The 22,315-nt window shown below is 42.3% G+C and overlaps 1 protein-coding gene across 3 annotated transcripts in view; it reads left to right on the top strand.

Annotated features, from left to right (window-relative positions):
• LOC108931159 (tight junction protein ZO-1-like) overlaps positions 1 to 20,796 on the top strand; it is a 75,621-nt gene extending 54,825 nt beyond the window's left edge. The window contains exons 10-29 of one of the 3 annotated variants that reach the window (XM_018746773.2): positions 3,785 to 3,924; positions 5,018 to 5,123; positions 5,401 to 5,551; positions 6,217 to 6,325; positions 6,585 to 6,804; positions 7,642 to 7,826; positions 7,947 to 8,042; positions 8,345 to 8,427; positions 8,752 to 8,962; positions 9,055 to 9,155; positions 9,740 to 10,066; positions 10,895 to 11,098; positions 12,396 to 13,253; positions 13,488 to 13,582; positions 14,102 to 14,311; positions 14,611 to 14,729; positions 14,914 to 15,373; positions 15,733 to 15,950; positions 16,766 to 16,909; positions 18,977 to 20,796. In XM_018746773.2, the coding sequence (XP_018602289.1) occupies positions 3,785 to 3,924; positions 5,018 to 5,123; positions 5,401 to 5,551; positions 6,217 to 6,325; positions 6,585 to 6,804; positions 7,642 to 7,826; positions 7,947 to 8,042; positions 8,345 to 8,427; positions 8,752 to 8,962; positions 9,055 to 9,155; positions 9,740 to 10,066; positions 10,895 to 11,098; positions 12,396 to 13,253; positions 13,488 to 13,582; positions 14,102 to 14,311; positions 14,611 to 14,729; positions 14,914 to 15,373; positions 15,733 to 15,950; positions 16,766 to 16,909; positions 18,977 to 19,071 (4,132 nt within the window). In that variant the 3' untranslated portion in view covers positions 19,072 to 20,796. The remainder of the gene's footprint in view (positions 1 to 3,784; positions 3,925 to 5,017; positions 5,124 to 5,400; positions 5,552 to 6,216; positions 6,326 to 6,584; positions 6,805 to 7,641; positions 7,827 to 7,946; positions 8,043 to 8,344; positions 8,428 to 8,751; positions 8,963 to 9,054; positions 9,156 to 9,739; positions 10,067 to 10,894; positions 11,099 to 12,395; positions 13,254 to 13,487; positions 13,583 to 14,101; positions 14,312 to 14,610; positions 14,730 to 14,913; positions 15,374 to 15,732; positions 15,951 to 16,765; positions 16,910 to 18,976) is intronic. The other 2 variants (XM_018746772.2, XM_018746774.2) reach the window with 2 other exon arrangements.
• The last annotated feature ends 1,519 nt before the right edge of the window (positions 20,797 to 22,315 follow it).

Below are 22,315 nucleotides of genomic sequence, written 5' to 3'. Positions count from 1 at the left end.
TTTGTGATCTTTGTAAATGTAGCGGAAAAGCATGGTGCCTTGTATTTCACTCAAAGGCTTCACACATGGGGCTTTTATGTCACTTTCCAGAGAGCTTTGCACCAAAACTCTGATTTTGTTAGTTATGTATTGTACCTAGTTGTATTGAGACTTAATGTCGTGTGAGACAAATGTGCCTGGAGACATGAAAAGTGTGTAGTAATGAAAGACTAGAAGACATTTTCTGTGATTTTTTTTATTTATATTTGCAGTTTGTCTCCAAATAATAGTTAAGGCTCCTCTGGTGGCCAGATGTATTCCTTCACCAGACTGAAGCCTCTTCAGCTTAAAAAAAAACTGTATCTTTGTGACCACATGGATGATTATATTTGTAAGTACCCTTCAAAGTACAAAAACCCAGAGTAATTCCACATGGCAAGTGTGTGTGGGTGCCTACTGTGTCCACACATTTTAATCTGGAAGGAGCAGCAGCTGCATTCTCCTGGACTTGATGCTGGTACTGTTATAGCTAATTCTGTTTAAGGGTATAGATATTCAGAATCAGAACTTCTGTGTGTTGGGTTGGTGGGAAGTGCCTCTTGTTTTTTCAGATGAAAGGCGCCTCAGCATGGTTCAGATCAACATGTCGTTTAGCAGGGTTGTCATTAATCTTAGACAATGCAGACTAAACTTCGACCTGCCGGGATTTAATTCAAGCTCGAAGTCTGACACTGAATATTCTCTGCTGATTCCTAAACTTGAAATGGGACTTTAGTTTTTACTTACATTTCATTTAACACACTTTGAATCCCGAAGACGTGACCAATAGGATAGCACCATTCTTTCAGGACACTACACTACATTTTTTTTTTTTTTATTTAAAAATTCTGAAATGGGATTAAACCTTGATAATGAAATGAAAGCAGACAATAACCATTAATAGCTCCAAGAATTGTTATAGATACTGTTAATCAAAATGTAACAGACTACTTTCAGTATTGCTTTGTTTGTGTTTATGAACTTTTCATTAAATTTCATTAATTAAATTTTCCCGATCTGTGTTACAGAACTCAAAGTGCTTGAGGGAAAATGTTTGTGGAATCAAGGAAAGCAGGATGAAGGCAACCGCACAGCTTCACATTTTATTTGTACACTTCATAATATGGTGCTGCACAGCAAAATACCCCTACAGTGAACTTTGAAACTATTTAACCTTTTTTTTTTTTTTTTTTTCCCCCCGCCATACAGTAATTATTCAGTACAATGGCATTTTTGCCTGGCTATGTTGTCATTTAACATTTTATTTCACCAGTGGGTATTTTATTCACTGCCTAGTGTTTGACTTTGCAAAGCATGCAGATGCTTTGCTTCTTACCTAATTTTAAACTTTATATAGTCTCCTTCCACCTTCCAAAGGTAAATGTTCCTAAAAATAATTTGAAGACATAATTACTGTTGGTTTGGATGCTAAACCTTTGAGTTTCTAAACCCCAAAATTGACTTTGATTTCTGCAAAAATCTTATTAAATCATGTTTAAATAAACACAATTACTTCAATATGTGTGTAATTGTGTCGAGAAAACAAGGCAGTATACCTTCATAAATTATTCTGTAATACCGTATATCTGTTTACCTGTGCTCAGTCATCTTTGTCGTAGCTATAACGTACCATGCTACACTTAACAATGCTCAGAAACAAGATGGTGGGTACAGGATGTCACAATTCAAAATTTGTACTTTTCGTTGTATTCTATTTTGGGGGGTGGGGAGAGGCTTGGTCAACTTTAATTCAAACACAGTCACTGACATTAGCTAATCTGAACATTCTGAAAATGAATGTCGAAACAGTCAGATTCTTTATTTGTAGAAGTGATCAGCCCCCTTATAATTGCACAGGGTCACAACAGCATAAAGATAGAGACGGTACACTGAGAAATTGCAAATATTTCCACATACATAGAGTGAGGGCTCAGGGTCCAAAGGTAGCAAGTTATCACAGGTATGATCATGCAGCACATTCTAATAGTTTCCAGAAGGGTGTCCAGATATTTCAGAATTCATTAGAATTGTCATGTAGGTCAAATATCAATTTTTAAATGGGCTAAATTTAAAAACTTAAGTCATCCACATATTTACAGAGGGAACCTCTGGTATAAACCGGAGCGCGCACACATTGTCTAACCAAGACGGGATGCCAGTCCATCACAAGGCACCCCAAGCAGGACTCGAACCCCAGACCCACTGGGGAGCAGGACCCAGCCAAACCCGCTGCTCCACCGCACCCCCCTAAACCAGAGCATTAAAATACATCTCTTTACTAAATATGTTAGACTACACAGCCTAACATAATCAAAAAAGAGTCGGCTAGTGGTTTAACAAGAGAATAATTGGGGAAAAAAATAAAATTTTGTTAAAAGTTTCTTGAATCGTATGTGTCTCAGTACAGTGGGCTTGTATTTTATCACATTCCTAGTATGAAGGTGTGCTGGAGTGAGGTGGATTCTGTGAATGAACTTGGAAATTTTGTTCCTGGGTGCTGAGGGAGGTGCGGGACACACCACAAGACTTTAGTGCACATAGATGACCAAGTCCTGTTCCCAAGTTTCCCTCAGTGCATCAAGAGCCAGTACCAGCACCTGATAAAATGGTATATGTTGCAGAAATCATGGCCCTGGAGTTATTTGATGTAATGAGCCTTTTCTCAACTTTTGTTATTTCTTGATTGTAATCTATTCTCCTTTTCTAGGGCAACCATTAAATTATGTAGTTATAGATATTTATAGAAGTCTTCTTTGAGTAGGTTGGAATTATTTTTTCTTCAATTATTTTTATTTTTAAAAAATCTTACTTTTTTTCATTAGAATGTTGCAAGGTACCATTTGTAAGTAAAACTTTAAAGTTTGATTTTACGTCGTCTTTTTGGGCTTTATGGTAGTGAAAGGTAGACATTTTGAAAGGAGATTATTTCTGTACCCATTGTATGTACATGATACTCAATGTTTATGTGTAAATTCAGCCTTTTATACAAAAACAGAACAGTAAAGACACATCAGAGAAAACAATGCTAATTCACACCTTCCAGAGCGGACATTGTTTGCATAGTCCAAATTGATTGACTGTGACTGACCATGGTTACTAAGATTATAAAAGGTGAAAAATACTTACTCTGTGGAGTTTACACCATATTCCTGTCATCGCATGGGAAATGTCCAAGTGCCCAAGTTCCCTCCAATCCAAACACAAACGGATTGGTGACTTACTTGCCCATAGTGTATATGTATGCGTTACATTTTTCGGGTCTATAGATGGGTAAATTACTGTAGCGTTCGTTTCTTTTAAGTTAAATCTGCATCTCCTTTGCTTTCCTTTTTGCTCTTTGGGCAGAGCGGCCTTTGAGCAAGACGGGAATAAAAACTGACATTTGCTGAAAACTGGCACAGGCCAGTGTCAGTATCAGTGTCACTTCTTGTGTATCCATGTGTTCACAGCTGGTCTTTGGCTGAGCTTTTCAGGGAGCATTTGTTCCCCAGAACAGTGTCTAATATGGTGAAGCTGGAGAGTTGGAGAGAGTGGAACATAGTGATTGATTGATTTATTTAACACACAGCCTCTGTTAATCCTTTTTTCTTTCCTTTTTCACTTTCTTTTTTCATAGTGCTTAATTATTTTACCTTCTTTCTTTATCTGAATCATAAATTGTTCTCATGTGCTATTGATGTTTCTTTCTATCTTGCCACTGCCTTTCAATTCACTATTAAAATTACATCCTCAAGGACAAGTTGGAAGTAAATGTTTTTGTTTCTAGCCACAGAAGTCGTGAGGAAGAGAGGAGTTCAAAGCAAGGCGGTGTTTCGACTCCTGTTAAGTTAGCGGAGGAGACTTTAAGCTCCAAGCTCAGCGAGCAGCCAGGGGCCAAAGAGGAGAAACCGCGGCCCCCATTACCAGGTCAGGGCCCTGCCGTGTGGTGAGCCACACACCTGCGTCTGTCTGCTGTCTCGTCTGGTAACCTCTGCACCCTCTGAGTCCGTCTCCTCTGTCATCTGGTAACCCCCACTCCACACTTTTTGTGTATTTAAGCTCCTATTTTTAGGTCCACTGGTGAGTTCCATGTGCTGGCTTTGCTTTGTTTGGGCTCTCAGACTGCATATTCTCTGTCACATAAATAGATAATAAAAAGATACTCTGTCCTGGGACCTGGTGCCACACTTCTTCCACCATACCCTTAGGCCCTGCTGGTCCACCCCGTATTTCCTGGATCGTTCATATAAAACTTATGGTGGTTAGGGAGCTCTCCCAGGACTGACCGGAACACATTTGCTTGTGTGGGTTGCGTAACCCTGTTTTGGTCTGATGTCTGTTCTCACTTAGTGCACCTGTTTTGTCTTGGATTTCCCTGGGAGGTGCAGTTTCCACTCATCTGACACATTGTCCGTCTCATGGTCTCCACTTAAAATGTGGTCTTGTCGAGTGAAGAATTAGAAGGAAAGTTTTTGGCTTTTTTTTTTTTCGTTTATTTAATATGTTGAGTTGCGTAATGATGAAATAAATTATGATATTAGACAAATGACTCCTTTTTACTGAAAATATGTTGAGCTAACTGTATAGCCATATGTTTTCAGCAATAATTGTTTTGTCTCCCCATGTTCATTGCTCACTAACAACATGCATGATATTAGCAGTTTTTTTTTTTTTTTTTTTTATTTATTCTTTATTTTTCTTTCTTTCCTCATACTGCTGCTTTATATTTCTCAGCCACTATGGTTGAAGCTAAAGATCTACAGATTTGTATTAGAATGTGTATATGAACGCAATGATTTGGTAACACTGACTGTTTAGCTTGAAGTGATGGTTTATTGTCTGCTGTTTTCTTTAATTGTCTCAACTGTGTGTTTTGTGCAGTGTCCTTGAGTCCATTCCTAAATGCCCACCTTCCTCCAGTTGTGAAAGGGCTGTTTGTGGATTCATGTTGTGGGTGTGTGGAGACGCACTTGACAACTGGTGTGTGTGTGTGTGTGCGCTGTTTTTGTGTACTCTTCAGAGCCCAAACCCGTGTACGCGCAACCTGGCCAACCTGATGTGGACTTGCCTGTTAGCCCATCTGATGCTCCCATTCCAAGTGCAGCTCATGACGACGGTATCCTTAGGTACCTGTTGCTCTTCTTTGCTCTGTCATTTCTCTCTTGTTAGGGGCAACTTTGTCAGACTTAAAGGCTTTCCTCCTTCTGGCCTGGACATGAAATGTGTATGATTTTGCTTAGAGCTACTCTTACCTTGAAAGAAGCATGATAAGCAGTTACTTATTTGCTACCTCTTTATTTCCTGCCGTTTTACTTAATTGCACAGATTTTCATTGACACATTATTGCAGGCAGGAAAGTTGCCATCCAGATTATTATAATTTCCTGTTTTTTAAAACCCTTAGACCGAGCATGAAGCTGGTGAAGTTTAAGAAAGGGGAGAGTGTGGGGCTGCGGCTGGCCGGGGGAAACGATGTAGGCATCTTTGTGGCTGGGGTGTTGGAGGACAGCCCTGCTGCCAAGGAGGGCCTAGAAGAAGGAGACCAGATTCTCAGGGTGAGCGCTTCATTGCCTGGGCTGTGTTACTCTTTCAAACACACATTTCAGTTACTTTTAACTGTAGTTTGGATGCTTGGAAGAAAAAAATGTACTGTATAATAGTGGTATCCTGAATCTGTCTTTAGTGGGGGTGGGGGAGGAGACCTCCAGGCTCTTTAGTGTTGTCAGAGTGCTTGTAACAAATTAAATGTTGGTTTTTTAAAAACAAGTAAATCCTGTAACTTTCTATTTACTTTGATAAACCTGTCATGTGAACTAACACTTGTAGCTACCCAACTCTACTGGATATAAATTGTTCTTTAGGAAATGAATCTGGTGTGTGTGGGTGGGTGGGTGTGTGTTTTTGTGTACTGCTCAACAGTTTGTCCTCCCAGCCTCATGAACAGGCAGTCAGCCACCTTAAGGGCTTCTGGGCAGTTTCGCATTTGGGAATGTAGTAATCTCGCTCTGTGCAGGCCCCTGAATATGCATCAGCGTGTCCTTGTTGTGCGGTTCTTACCGAAATCTTACTTCAGTGGGGGGTTAACACCTTTGGCTCTTCAGTGGCAGAGTGTTTACTGCCAAGCCTTCCTTAAGGCATGAAGACAATAATTGGTTTAGGGCACTGTAGTCAGCTGTGGCATTTTTGCAGTCGGTTTGTCTTTGCCTCTTTTTTCCATCAGGTAAACAATGTAGACTTTGCAAACATCATTCGAGAGGAAGCTGTACTCTTCCTCCTTGATCTTCCTAAAGGTGAAGAGGTCACCATTTTGGCTCAGAAGAAGAAGGACGGTGAGTGCTTGGGGACTGAGTGGAATTTATGGAGTTTGAAAGGGGACCATAACGGCAAAAATTTGGTGGGATGAACTGATGGAGTGCTAGTTGCTGTATTCTGATGTTATTTTAGCACCCCACTTCAAAATGCAGTGTCTTTACCATTGTACTCAGTATTGAGTTTACAGTGACAGAACAATTCCGAACAGATTCCAAGGTGAAGAAATAAAAAAGAAATTGATGTATCTATACTTTTCCTCCCTGTCTGGACCTGCAGTGTACCGCAGAATTGTGGAGTCTGATGTGGGCGACTCCTTCTATATCCGCACCCACTTTGAGTACGAGAAGGAGTCTCCCTACGGCCTGAGCTTCAACAAGGGCGAAGTGTTCCGTGTTGTGGACACCCTCTACAATGGAAAGCTTGGCTCCTGGCTAGCAATCCGAATTGGAAAGAACCACCAGGAAGTGGAAAGGGGGATTATACCCAACAAGAACAGGTATTGTGGTGCTGTGTGGGTTCATCATAATTGTTGAACATGGGGGTGTGATCCATTCGACTTATCAGGTTCTAGTGGATGTACAATCTTTTGCAATAGTATGGCAATGGCATGCTGTACATTCATGTGGCTTTCAGAGAAAACTTGCTTTTGCAGTGATGTAACAATGAAATTTTGAGATTGAGAGGCACTGTATGTATAAAAGATATTATTGTTTTTTTTTTTTTTTTTTACTACCCATTCTATAAATACATGTAAAACAGAACTGAAGGCTGTCGCTTTCTCTGGAACCTCTCCGGCTTAAGTTACACCCTTCCAGGTGCTAACTTAGAGCTAGACTACACATCTGTCATGTCTGTATTAACATGAGTACCAATTAAAAATAATGAAGGTTGCCTTCTTCACATATTATGACTAAACTTGCCCATGTAGCTTCAGGGCACGTTGTTAGAGCTGTTAAATTGAGGTGATGACACAGCCAAGCCATTTAACACTGGTTATGAAAACACTGGCAGTCAAGTCTTGATGTCTGAAATTCAGGATCTGCTTTAAGATGAATCAGCACTGGGATTAGTAATTCTAAGCATGCTTTAGTATAACTATTATTATGGCGTCTTTTAGGTTCTCTGTTAGATGTGCACAGGTTTCATTAGTGGAGGTGCGCTTGTGTCCTTTTCTAGTATTTGTCAGAGATTTAAGTTTATCTAGGAAAAATACTGGAAATTATTAGTGTTTACAGTTTGTGTGAGAAAATGTAAGTTTCATAGCAAATGGCCAGCAAGACGATTCTGAAAGCACATCAGATTATAACTGATATGATTTCTTTGTCATCCACAGAGCAGAGCAGCTGTCTAGTGTGCAGTATACTCTCCCCAAAACCCCTGGTGGTGACCGTGCTGACTTCTGGAGGTTCCGTGGTCTACGCAGCTCGAAAAGGAACCTTCGTAAGAGCCGAGAAGACTTGTCAGCCCAGCCAGTCCAAACCAAATTCCCTGCCTACGAAAGGGTGGTGCTGAGAGAAGGTAAGGGGAAGCATGAGGGGATTACGCTGGTGTGTGTGGGATTGTACATTGGCACTTGCTGTGTGTCTGACGGCAGGATTGTTATCTGCTGAATTACATATTTTGTGGTGCTCCTTCCAGCTGGCTTCCTGAGGCCTGTCGTGATCTTTGGTCCCATTGCTGATGTGGCACGGGAGAAGTTGGCCAGGGAAGAACCGGATCTGTTTGAGCTAGCTAGTGAGTTGGGCCCTTCTCATGTAACTGCAGTACTTAGGGGCTTCCTGTGTATTTGCTTCTATATACACCCTCTTTTAACAGAGTAGTGATTGTTACCTTCCTAGCATGTTCTTCATGTTTGTCTCTTTTCCTGATGAAGTTAAAGTTCAGTTTATAGTTACTCATTTGTCTCAAAGAGTTCTACAAACAAAGCAAGCTGTATAGTGTGCTTCAGAAACTGATGACAAATTAAGAATACTTGCACACAGATGCCCAAACGTGTTGTTTGAGAGAGAACTTAAAATGTTGCCTTCCTTTCCCAGAGAGTGAGCCCAGGGATGCTGGGACAGACCAGCGCAGTTCAGGAATCATTCGGCTACACACCATCAAGCAGATCATTGACCGGGTGAGCGAACCATGCCTGGGCGTAGTGGAGATGTCGACCAAGAGTGCTCCCCATAAGAACGCCTGCAGCTCAGTCACAGTAACTCTGTCCATCCTAGTGCTAATTGAACAGTGCAAAGCATACAGAAAATAGTTCACTGTGTAGGATAAAGGTGCTATGTTTTTAACAATTGCTCGTTTTTTATTAATATGGTAATAAACAATATTAGTACCTTTTGTAGATGTTAAGTGTTACTTGGTTGTAGTGTCTTGATTACTCTTAATGTTCTTTGAAGCCCTTTCTTACTGTGTGGCCTGTAATGCTTGCGATTTTATGAACCTGTAGGACAAGCATGCGGTGCTGGACATCACCCCCAATGCAGTGGACCGGCTGAACTATGCTCAGTGGTACCCTATGGTGGTGTTCCTGAACCCTGACAGCAAGCAGGGGGTGAAGAACATGAGAACTCGTCTGTGCCCTGAGTCCAGGAAGAGCGCCAGAAAGCTGTATGAGCGTGCCCTCAAGCTGAGAAAGAACAACCACCACCTCTTCACCAGTGAGCTCAACATATGCAGTAGTTGTTGTTCAGGGTTGCTGCTGTTTCTCTCTGCACTGATTCACCTGACTTGTCCTGCTTTCCTCCTGCAGCCACCATCAACATGAACAACATGAATGATGGCTGGTACGGCGCACTCAAAGAAACCATCCAGCAGCAGCAGAACCAGCTGGTCTGGGTGTCTGAGGGCAAGGTGACCACTGTCATCTTCTCATTTATATCAAAGAAAAAGGACCAGATCAAGAACAATCAGGCTCAGTTATTGGTGCACCGCAGGCTATGCTAGTTTTAGTGTAGCTGAGTACTTATTTAGCATATTTACATTGATTGAACAAATGTTTTAACTACAAAATGCCAAATGAGAAATTGCTGCTATTGTGAGCAGTTACCTCTTTTAATAAACTTAAAGCCTTTCCAAAGAATGTTGAAATAGAAGGGTAAAAATGAGGAGTTTTCCCATGCTTGCTTTAGCATAGTTTGAATAACAGAATAGCCTGCAGCCTACCAGGAAATGAGTTAGACATATTTTAGTTAAAGGGAAGCATTGTCGAATATGAAATATTTTTAAGGATTTTTAGACCATTTTACTGTATAATATGAGGCGAGTGTAAGTTATAAGAACGTCATTAGAATAGTCTTAATGGGTGTTGTTTGATACCAAGGCACAAAATAATTGCCGTTAATTTGTATTATCACTTTAGTTTTCAATACATTTTTTTCCCCATTTGTTGTCTGCTCATCGCATGTCATAATGCGTTCTACGATCCTTGTCTTCAGGCGGATGGAGCCACTGAAGATGACCTGGACCTTCATGATGACAGGCTGTCCTACCTATCTGCGCCCGGCAGCGAGTACTCCATGTACAGTACGGACAGCCGGCACACGTCTGACTACGAAGATACAGACACTGAGGGGGGTGCCTACACAGACCAAGAACTAGACGAGACCCTCAATGATGAGGCGGGCCCTCCTGCAGAGCCAGCCATCACCCGCTCCTCCGAGCCTGTACGCGATGATCCGCCAGTGCTTCCCTCTGGCCCACCGCCTGGGTACCCCCCTGGCCGTGTTGAACCTGCCGGATACAAGGCAGCCCTTCCCCAGCAGGTACCGTGTCTCAGATGCACTCGCTTCCACTACTGCCTGGGGGCTGCTATGTGCTTAAGAGAGGGGCCTTTTGGAGACGCTTCTGATGGAGCATTTCTAAGGCAAGGGAGGAAAGTCCCCATTGCGCAGGGTTCAGATCTGCCTGCTCTGCCAGTAAATGCATTGTCTACATAACTTTTCATCACTGACTTCTGTTGAACTGAAACGTATAGTAATTCTCATCTCCATAACTGTGTGCGACTCTTGAGCTTAAGGATCACCTGCTCCAATCTGAAGGCAAGCAAAAAAGAAAAGAAAGAAAGGAAATATCTCATTAATGTTGTGTTGTGTGCTTTTTTTTTTTTATGAGTCTGTCATACGTGGTAGCTTTCATCTTCTCCTTGTGCATTCTTGTTGCTGTTGTGGTTTTGTTGCCACTAATGTGCTGATGTTTTGTCTGTTGTAAGTTATCATGCTGTATCTGTAATGGCACCATCCAGTGTGACTGTAGTTCTGCCAGAACGCAATACATGCAACAGGAGGATTACATTCCTTGCAAAATGTGTGCAACACCCAGTTTTTTTTTTTTTTTTTTTTTTTTTGGTTGTCAGAGGATGCACAGAGAATGCACTGAAATATAGAATTTAAATCACAACAGTGTGTGCACAACAGATCAGCGGCCTGTTGCAAATTCTTGTACACCACTGAGTCCCTGAAGCGATGAAAAAAAATTAAAAGTAAGTAAATGAAAGTAGCTCAAGCTGCAGAGTGGCAGAGAGAAGACGCGCAGTAGTGAGTATGATCTGGCCTGGGCCCGCATCTCACACATTTCTGAACACCGCTTCACAGAAAGCAGAAGCCGCCCCAGACACCCCCTGCCTCCCCCAGTCGCCTGAGCCAGTGGCTGCGGCGGCACCCCCTGTTCACGTGGCTGTTGCTGGCCCTGAGGAGCCTCCTCCCGCTCCCCAGAAAGACTGCTGGCCCTCCCCTGAGCTAGCTCAGCCCCCGACACACCACCCCCACCAGTCCGGACTGCCCGGTTCAGAGGTGAAGGTACCGGTCTGACCCGGAACAGCACTGTAGCTGCCTGGCCTGTCTGTTGCCATGCTTTCAACTGGGTTCCCGCATGTTCACGCTGTGCTCGCCTCCTAACTTCTCTGAATAGCTTTAAGCAGCAGTGGTCTGGGAGGGGCCTGACTGCTACCATGGCTACGGGGGGGGGGGGGAACGACCACGAATCTGAAGACCCTAAACTTGTTTCTTACTTCCTTTGCATGGCTCCAGTGCTGTTGAGTTTACCTCTGATTGATTGGTCCAGCCTATCTAGACTAGTAGCATTGGAAATGAATGGGTGACTTAGTATGACTGACTTAAAATTGGGCACGTTTAAAAACACCAGTTCTCTTTGACATGTAGCCTTACAGGTCCTTAGTGGCTGAAAAAAACTATAAATGAGCATGGAATAAGGCTACGTGTCAAAGTGCAATTTGATAATCTCTTTGCATCAACATATAACGGGATGATACTTTTTCCTTTTCACTCTCGTAGTTGGTTTTATATAATATTTTAAAATTTTTCTCCACTTTGCATTTGATTCTAATTTTATTTGATTATATAACAGGTAATGCACCAGGTAACTTAGTGGTAAAGAACATAAACTTATAATCTTAATGTTGCCAATTCAAGCCCAGGCTCCTGCTGTAGTGCTCTAGAGCAAGGTACTTGTGCTAATTTGATATAGTAAAATACCCAGCTGTACAAATGGGTAAAATTTTTAAGCTGATTTGGATAAAAGCATCAGATAAGCAACAAGTGAACGTAGAAAACATAGAAAATCACGTTTACTTTTGTATCTTGCAGTAATCATAATGCTCTAACTTTACAGTAACAGCTTCTTAGCTAGGGTTCTAGTTCTAGAGCTCTAGTTTTTCTTGCTCCTTGTGGATTTAGAATGTTGAATTCTACAGTAGCAGGCTTCTGTCATAGTGCTTTGTGTTTTTATTGTGTACATTGGCCCCTCACCTCATAAAATTTTAATTAGACATTGTATTCTAATATATTAACTTTGGGATGCATTAAATTTGGAAATAAAAAATTAAATGGCTTTAAAAAGTGGCCAAATAGTAAAAATTATGGACAGATTAATCTCATGAACATGAATCTGCAGAAAACAGAAATTTAGAAAACATACAAGTGAAAAGATTGCAGGTAACAAACTGTGGGGAAAAAATGGGTAATCCAGCTCTTCGTAACATGAGGAGCCAGTGTGTTTGCATTTTAGAATTATGCCATCTAAACTGAGACCTTAATCTGCTTTTCTTAAATGTTGTTTTGTAATGTTTTATTACAGACATACAAAAAGGACCCATACAGCCCTGAGGACCCAGTTAGACCGAACCATGGGCTAAAGCAGCCACTGGCAACTGGACCTCCTCTGACCTATGACCCCCAGCTCCCATACCAGGACGAACAGCCATACAGAGATTACGAACAAGCACCGTACCGCTATCGCGGTGGCTACCCAGAACCAAAGCCTGGAAGCTCAGATTCGCATCAACATTTTGAGAACCGCGTGCCTCACTATGATGAACACTGGTCTGCCTACAATGAGAAGTCGAATCCTCAGGCTCCGATGTACCAGCCAACCCGGCAGCCTTTCGAAAACCACCCTGAGCCACGTGCACCTTATGAGGATGGACCTGCTGGGCATGATTACAGCCCACAGCAGCCGTGCTATGATGAAGCCTCACTGAACTATCCCGGTCGGCCTCGGTATAGCAAGCCTGGTCTGGGACGCTATGAGGACCTGCCTCCGCCCCCTCCAGGGGCCTATGATGTGCACACCCACCACAATGCAGAGCCCCACGCTTTTCCACCAGGTGCTCCTCGCTCTCCAGAGCCCCCTAGGCAGTACTTTGTAGAGCAGCCAGGCCGACCTTCCTACAGCCAGGGACTGCAGACCCGTGGGTATAAAGCACGAGAATACGAGCCCTCCGTGAACTTGGACGCACCTTTGCCCCCACCTAAACCTGAAGTTCTCCCCTCACCCAGTGAAGCCAACGCGATGCTACCACCACCCAAAGATGAATCAGAGGATGACCCCGCTATGAAGCCCCAGTCAGTGCTAAACCGGGTTAGGATGTTTGAGAACAAGCGCTCTGGGTCAATGGACCGTGAGAAGGAGGCAGGCGAGCCAGCTGCACTCAGGGTGAGCACGTGCATGTCAGCATACAAGACTAAGCATAACATTTAACCCAGTTTTCACGCTTAATGTGATAGCTTAGTTTTTGCAACTACTTTATGGAAAGCTGAGTTGAGTTCATGGTATTTGAGCTGTTCAATAGCATCCGCAGCTTGATGCCTTTGATAATCAACTTTCTCACACTTCTGTCCGGTGAAATTTACCAAAGGTACACATAGAATTCTCTCTTGTATCCTCCAGCCTGCAGATGTTCCCCCAAAACCTGTTTCTCACCCTGCTTTGGTTCCTAAAGCCAACTCTCTGAGCCATCTGGACCAAGAGAAGGCTGCATACAGGTAAGGAAACCACTGGGATGCACTGACTTCACTGGTCAGGGGTTTGTACCTTCTGGGACAGCAGATGCCCTTAAATGGACACATCTCCACTCCTGTCATATGGCAATTCCCTCGTGGAAACATAGTAGCACATCTTCTCACCTTCAGCTGCTGTTTCTTTGCTCATGCTGGCTTTGGTGATGTCATAGCGCCCCCTTCTGGCCATTCAATTGCAGTATTAGTTTACTTCTCTCGTGGAAGGAATGTTGTGCTGGTGCTTTAATGCAATGAATACTACGCTTATAACCAATAAATACCATTTAATGCTCTTCATTTCTTTTTTTTTTTTTTTTTCCTTCATGTATTTGTATTTTTCAAAACTCACTTTATTCAGAAGAGGATGTATGTACATGAAATGTATTGGGGTAAAACTGATGATGATGATGATGATGATAATATGGGTTATAATTAGAGCTTGAAAGGAGAGAAGAAACTTTGTATCAGTGTGGCCTTGCTCATGGACCCCTCCCCTACTCCCAGAGCACCTGAACAACAGAAGTCCCATTCCAAGCCACCGGAGGACATTGTGCGGTCTAACCACTACAACCCTGATGAGGATGAGGAGTATTACAGGAAGCAGCTATCCTACTTTGACCGGCGCAGTTTTGAGAGCAGGGTCCCACCTATGTCATCCAGTGACGTGGCTAGGCCGGGTCTGCCACAGACACAGCCGGCATACGGCTACACAAGGTGACACGCTTAGCAGTTCTGCCTTTTGTCAGGGAGAGCAGCAGCTGTCTCTGGAGCTTGATTGGTGTGTTCGCTTGGAAGGGGAACAACGCAGTTTTCAGCAGCCCATGTCACTCTTTTCGTCTGACCTTAGCCAGCAGCCAGCATAACCTCTGGCTGCACGTTATGGCCACACATCACATGTCAACCTTCTAACATAATCTGTTGTATTTCTGTATCTGCTATTTGGCCATTTGATTGAAAGCACTCAGATTTTAAAGTGTAACACTGCACTTAATGTGCATTGTGTTCTGGTGCAGGACTGAGCCCTTGGACAAGGTGACCCCCATAGAGAGGAAGTACGAGCCCCTGCCCCAGGTTACCCCAGCCGCTTCCCAGTACGCACCCCCAGCCACGCTGCCCAAGCCGCTCGTCAGTGGTAAGCCCTCCTCGTTGAGGCCTGATTGCGTCTTACAGCACTGTTTCCAAGAAGAGTGGAATTTGCATGTTTTTCTCACACACTTTTTTTTTTTCCTTTTTAATTCTGTCTTGTTTCTTTGTTTTCCTCATTCTCCTCTTCCTTTTCCCTATCTTTCTTTCTCTCCCTGTTTTTTCTCCCACAGTGAACGCCTTGCTAGATTCCCATGACTCTGTGAACCAGAACACACCAGTACTGAGGCCCAACAACTGTGAGGAGATGGTGCAGAGCAGCTACCTGCCGCAGAAGAGCTTCCCAGAGAAATCCCCTGTGAATGGCATTGAGCTGCCACCTGGAAAGCCCTATGGTGCTCCAGCGACATCCGGCTACAACCGCTACGTCCCCAAGCCTTACACCAGTTCTGCCCGACCCTTTGAGCGCAAGTTTGATAGTCCCAAATTCAATCACAACCTGCTGCCCAATGACACGCAGCCCAAGGCAGTCCTAAGGCCCAGCGGCCCAGTCAATGGCACCAGCAAGCCCCTGGTGTCCCCACAGGCTGGAGAAGTGAACAATGGGCTGGACAATTTCAGAGGCAATGTCGACAACAGGCCGAAGTACCAGCACAACAATATCAATGCTGTCCCCAAGGCGATCCCAGTCAGGTAGGGAATGCCAGTAGCACTTTGTAGGGTGTTGAGCAGCTCTATTGTTCCCTAAAAATAGCTTGGTTACGAACCCATTTTTAGAAATGAAAACTTAGGAAAACAATGCAAATGACTGTGCAGATATGATTGATATGATCTACAGTGATTGCTGTACATAAAAACATAAACCATAATTTTGTCCTGCAGTCAAAAGAGGATTACATGATAAGAGAAGAAAAACTTATTTTTTGCAGTAGAGTTCCAGGGTGGAACCTTCTTCGTAAACTTGTAAAGATGTCTTCAGTGGATTTATTTTTTTTTAATAAAAGTGATTATAGAAGTAGTACTGACAGGATGATCATTGTCCATGTTACCAGTCCCAGTGCTCTGGAAGAGGACGGGGAGGATGACGGTCACACAGTGGTGGCCACAGCACGGGGTGTGTTCAACAGCAATGGTGGGGTTCTGAGCTCCATTGAGACAGGTGTCAGCATCATCATCCCCCAGGGGGCCATCCCTGAGGGCGTGGAGCAGGAGATCTACTTCAAGGTGTGCAGAGACAACAGCATCCTGCCACCGCTGGACAAGGAGAAAGGTCAGCGTTCTGAGACTTCCTGCAACGTAAACTCATACCACCAGCACAAAGTCACCAGACTCCCAAACACTGAATATGTGTATGATGCATTCTTTTTATTAATTTAGATGAATTTCACAGCTTTGTGTGGAGTTCGGTAATATCAAAATTACCACAATAAACCCTGTGCAGTTTTTTTTTTACTGAAGTGCACGCATGTATATGTGTGTGTCTTCATTTTAAATGAACATTTGTGTGTGTGTGTGTGTGTGTGTGTGTGCGCGTGTGTGCATATCCATAATCTAGCCATGTATATGCATATATGTGCATTTCACATTTTAAATATGAACAAACTGGGTTGGTAGCACATTTGCCAGTGGGCAATGAAAGTAGCCAATTATTATACTTGCTAAAATTACATTAAATCAGTAGTTGTGACTTAAATCTTTTACATTACATTATGTTGTATCTGGGGGGCACAGTGGTGCAGTGGGTTCAGCTGGTTCCTTCTGTGTGGCGGGTCTGGGGTTCGAGCCCTGCTTGAGGTGCCTTGCTACAGACTGACATCCTGCCCTGGGTGTCGTTTCCCCCCCCCCCCCATTTCAACCCTGCACCCTGTGCTGCTCCGGGCAAGCGGTTTTATTGGTTGGTTGGTTGGTTATGTTGTATGTGACTGTTGTATGTCGTATCATCTTATTCCTTTCAGGTTGGTATAATATATTTTTTAAACTTCTGTTCTTATTCTTGTAAAGAAATGTAGTCTGTATATAGGGCTTAGAAGGTAAAGGTGTCTCATTGCTTTGTTATGCATTGTTTGGTCTGGTTCACCCCTGCAGGTGAGACTCTGTTGAGCCCCCTGGTGATGTGTGGCCCCCATGGCCTAAAGTTCCAAAAACCCGTGGAGCTGCGGCTGCCTCACTGTGCGTCTATGACCCCCGACGGTTGGTCTTTCGCCCTCAAGTCCTCCGACTCCTCATCGGGTACGCTGTCCTCTCTCTCCATTGGAATTGATCTTTTTCCAGTTTAGGGTTCTTTGGAGTTTCAGTAACAAGGCACAAGAAAGCTGAAGAAGTTGTCTTATTATAGTTTTCACCAGATGTTATTCATCACACACGTGCATGCGTTTGTCAAGGACATACAGCTGCAGGAATGTTAATAAGGATGTGCCCATGTGTTTTGTATGCTTGCACTCACCCCCAGCATGTTTTTTCCCCATTTTTTAATAAAGCCTGAAATGTTCTTAAAACAAAAGCTAGTCAATGCCTTTTAGCCTCCTATCCTGAGTGCGGTGGAAAATTCCCAAGTCGCAGAGGTGCTTTTTATGTTAGGAGCCTGTACAGCAGGCGAAATATCACACACGCTGGCTGAAGCCGCTTGTCCCGAATGGGGCTGCGGCAAGCCGGAGCCTAAACCGGCAACACAGGGCGCAAGGCCAGAGGGGGAGGGGACACACCCAGGATGGGATGCCAGTCCATCACAAGGCACTCCTAGTGGGACTCGAACCCCAGACCCACCAGAGAGCAGGACTCAAAGGATGAGAGTTGCTGTATAGCTTTTGAATTACTTTGGTAAAAAAAAGTTCAGTTGTGCAGAAGTGTACATTTGTGAAATTTGCTGCTCTGTAGCAAATGTCTTCACCTGTCTGTAGACAAATGTAGAATATTAAGTACCCGCCCAAGTATTTGTTTTGTAACGTAGCAGTGCAGTTATCTGCAAGGTCAGCACATATTTTGAAAGAACAAGTAACAGTTCATTTACCACTTCTAGGTACTTTCTGGGATTTCATTCTGCCAAATTTTGGTCAAGAATTCTACTATTGTTCTTATACATAAAATGAACATTTCCACAGTCTGCTTTTTGTCTCCATGTGTCTCTCTGCTGTAAGCTTGGCAGCTCCATGGATTAGCTGCTAATTATCCTCTTCAGAAGAGCTCTATCAAAAATTAACACCGATGTCATCCCGTCTCTTTGTAGAGGGATTTACCGGGCCCTGGTTTCCTACATTTATATTGCATTTACTCTTATAGCTGATGCTTTTCTACAAAGCAGCCTATAATGTTAAGCTACTTATAGTTATTTACCCATTTTTACAGCTGGGTGCTTTTACATGAGCAATTTTATGGTAAGTACCTTGTTCAAGGGTACTACAACTAGAGGGGGATTTGGACCTACATACAACCTTTGGGTCCAAAGGCAGAAGCCCTAACTACTACACTACCAGTTGTCCTGCTTGTGTTGATTGTTTTATCTTGCAAATGTGAAACAAGACTATCCTTTTGCTTTGTTTAGACTCCACTTGTGTCATGCTGCATCTTTCTGTCCTCTTCTTTTTCAATTTGACTTGGGAAAGTTCTGGATCTGTTCTGTCTGGTTTGCTGCACTGCTGCACTGGAAATGGCCCCAGACTGAAACTGTTTTGAAAGAGCAGCGTTCACAAATTTTCCCTCCATCTGAAGTCTCCATTGCAACAAAACAAGGAGCCCAAATGTTTGTTTTTTTACCCATTGGAGATCTTCTGAGTCCTCAATGCCTGGGAAAAGCTCATTGATACAGCCAGACTGAATATTAGCATCTGAAACAAAGTGCAACATTCAGATTTTTAAGGGTGAAACAAATGCAATAAAATTAGTGCACGGGCCCCTGTTTAGGGAAAACTTGATTTCTGTGGCCATGTTGACATGCCTTTTATGTTGGTTTATTCCAAAACGTGTTTGTACCAGAGGTGTCACTGCAGCTTGAGGTAATTTATGTGAAGGCCATGTAGATTTTCTTGAGTCCTGAACAAGTAATAAGCAACACTTGCTTAAATCTTTAATTATTTATTAAAATGTATAGTTTCTCTTCATTGTGACAGTGGGGAGAAAAAAATCAATATTGAACATTTGAACTTTCAGAGGGTAATTTTCAACTTTCTTTTGTGAAGCTCCATGATGGGTTATGCATGTGTACCAGGATGTGTGTCTTACTTCACATCAGAATTTTATTAACTGTCTGTCATCTATACATTTGTTAACTCCAATCTCTGTCCTCCCCTCCCTTTCCTGTAGGTGACCCCAAAAGCTGGCAGAATAAATGTCTCCCAGGAGACCCAAACTACCTGGTGGGTGCAAACTGCGTGTCCGTGCTCATCGACCACTTTTGATAAGGAGAACAGCTGGTCTGTTACTGTATGGGCCGTGTGGGGATGGGTGGGGCCTGCTGCTGAACCTGCTGACCTCTGCACTCTGACCTTGTTTACTGCAACTACCAATACCATAAGAGGACAGAGGCCCATGTTCTCCTAAGTGCTTTTTTGGAAGGGAGGGGGGGTTTGTTGCTGAAAGGCTTGCAAAAAATACAAACAACCAGAAAAAAAAAAAAAAACTATAGAGCCCTCATTGAAATGCATGCAAAGTGCCACAGACTGATGGATCATGTTGCAAGACAAGTTTTCTTATTCTCAACAAAAAGATGAAAAAAAAAAATGCTTTGTTAAGCTTTTTTCCATAAATTAGGATATAAAATAGTGGATGTATGGGAGGGTGTGTATTACGTGTGTCTGGGTGTGTACTTACATATGCCCGCACATAATACATACGTGTAAATGCAAGATCTTAGTGTGAAAACAGCATCTTCCTTTTCTGTAATGATATTAACTGGGTAATAGATTGAGGGGTGAAGCATTTGAGAGTATTCATTTTCTCTTTTGACCGATTTGTAAGGGTTTCATACTGCTGTGCCAGAAAGAAAGGTGGAGATGACCACATGCATCTTGAAGACTTTAGCTATCAATAAATCCAATAAAACAATGAAGCTGTATGAATGAATTTCACAATCCAGCTTGTACCTCCTACCAAGGTTCTCTGTTTTGAATTCCTCCTTGAGCAGTAATTTACATTCAGTAAGTATAGACTTTTTTGTAATATTGTTTTAATTAATTTTAGCATCGGAATTCTCCTGCTGTCTCGAGATCTATGCATGTGCTATTTGACTCAGGTCCAGAAGCCTGCTCAGTCCCTCACATAAAATACACATCTTCAACTGACAAGCAGTGATGCCTTATATAGATATCAACTTTTTCCATTTCTTTTTAAGTTCAGTTTTGAAAAGATAGCAACGTTGTCTGCCATTGTACAAGTCAACTCAAATAGTTTAGCACACAAGTCATGGAAGCTGACAATGAAGGTATGCTCTCTACTCCTGCTATGCATATGAAGTCAAAAGAGGAAAAAGAACAAAAATATCTCGTGTGTGTATGTATATATACATATATAAATATATATGTGTATATATAAATATATATAACATTGTTGAAATGATGGCTGTACATGATGCTTGCATATGGCCTTGGTTATTGGTTTGTAAAGGAAATTTTTGTACTTTGTTATTTTGTATAAAATAAATGGAAAAAGTTTTCTTAAGACAAAAAACAAGGAATAAAATGAAATTGGTTGTTTGTATTCTGGTCATACCCCTTAAGCCTTGCAACTTATGTTGTGGCAGTAATGAATCCAACTTTTCTACCAGAATATACACACTACATAAACATTTTTAACAGTCACAAAGACCTTTTTATGCATATTTACAAAAACTGCGCTTGGTTTGAAGAACTTAAAACCTGTACTTTAACATGGTTGGCTGCAGAAAGCTCTCCCTTTATTTCTTTGTGATAATGGATGCAGTATTGTGTGCCCTGAAATGTATTTTTGTATCAATAGACTATTATTATGGCACAGCAATACTATTTTCAATTAGATACGACAACACAGCTTCAATATTAACGTTTATTCACTTGTGGCTGACATTTTTTTTTAAATTATTTTATTTTTTATGTTCTTTGCAACACATTTCTTAATATACTACTGTATTAATAAAATCATTTTAAAGTAAACTTGTTTGGTTGGTTGTTTCTTCGTTAAGGATTTGACTAATTTTTAACAGGCACAGGAGATACCATGCTTTGTTTTAAGGGCGTACTTTGCAAGAATTTATTTTACAGTTTTTTGTTCTTATATTGTTCTCCACGAGTTTTGTGTTAATTGTGTGTATGTCACTAAAAGAATAAACCAGGCTGGGTACAGCAAGTGTTTTCTGAAATATGAACTTTGGATGCTTCCTACATCTGTCAATTGGCACTTTCAGAACCAGATATTTTGGTTGATACAAGCACTACCTGTACACTGGTTCCTCGTGTCTCAGTTGAGTTTTCCAGGTTTTTCTGCATTTTCTTTACTGATGTATTTTCTACCATTTCTGTCTGTAGGTGTTAATGTGCCAAAAGGCAAAGAAAAGAGACATTGCAGGACATCAGCAGAAGGTGGCGCTTTGGTGTAAATCTTACCAGATTTTAACAAGCCTTGCATGGTACTTCAGGTACTTGACATTTCTAGTATGATCAACTTGACAAGGCTGCTATTTTTGTGGTCTCATTTCTTGTGGCACTGTCGTTCCATGAGCTGCATCTTTACTTATAAAAAGACAGGAGAAGAGTTCACTTCAAGCCATTCCAAGGCTTGACTAACTTTTCTGCTGTATACAACATGTTCATATATAGCTACAAGTACTCATGGGCTCATATTTAAATGTTTTGTTTTTTTTTTTTTTTTTTCCCTTCTGCAGCAGGCCTGAATTCCCGAGTGTCCCACTTTAGTTCACCAAAATAGATTAGGAGAATAGTTATTAGTGCTACAGTATTAGGAAATAGTTTACTAGCCAAAGGACCTCTATTGACGAGTCAAACGTCAATTCCAGTTCCCCCTGTGAGAGCATGGCTAGAATTTACATAAGGATCAGTTGTTCACGTTTCTTGGGATGCCTGTCTGTTTTAAATGCTAACAAAGTACAAATTTATGGTGCAAAATACTATATGACAGAAAGCAGTGACACAAAAGTTTTGAGTGGAACTATGACTTGGAGTCTAACTATGGCACTGCTGCAGATTAATGGTGCACCTTGTGGACCTGTGAAAGTTTCTAAAGCAAAGGAAATTGTAGATGGCTATTTCCCCACTGAGCTGAATCCCATAAAGGTTTGTGATTCTAATATCTGTGACAAATGTGTGGGGACAAGAATTTATACGTACAAACTTGTGCCTCTTCCGCTGTGTGGGTGGCTCCTGCAGAATCCACAGTAGGACATTGTTTCTGAACTCTTTGACTGAACTTCACTGTTGCTAAGGCCATTAAAACAAACTGCTGTAGGCGCAGCAGGACAGACAGATGGTTTTAAATTTTGTTGAGAGTGAAAACTGGGACAGGGCCCTAATTAACAAGGAACGCTTCCCTCCCAGCATCCTGTCCAATGCTGTGGACACTGGGGTGAAGTCCACTCCTGCTGATGTCATTCACTACTATTTGTATTCCACTTCGCAAGCACAGGTCCAGCAGCGCCAAGGACAGGCCCATGTT

This window comes from Scleropages formosus, chromosome 7 (genome assembly GCF_900964775.1).
Source record: "Scleropages formosus chromosome 7, fSclFor1.1, whole genome shotgun sequence".
Lineage (NCBI taxonomy): Eukaryota > Metazoa > Chordata > Actinopteri > Osteoglossiformes > Osteoglossidae > Scleropages > Scleropages formosus.
Note: the sequence above shows the minus strand (reverse complement) of the source record. Positions and strands in the feature narration are given on the sequence as shown.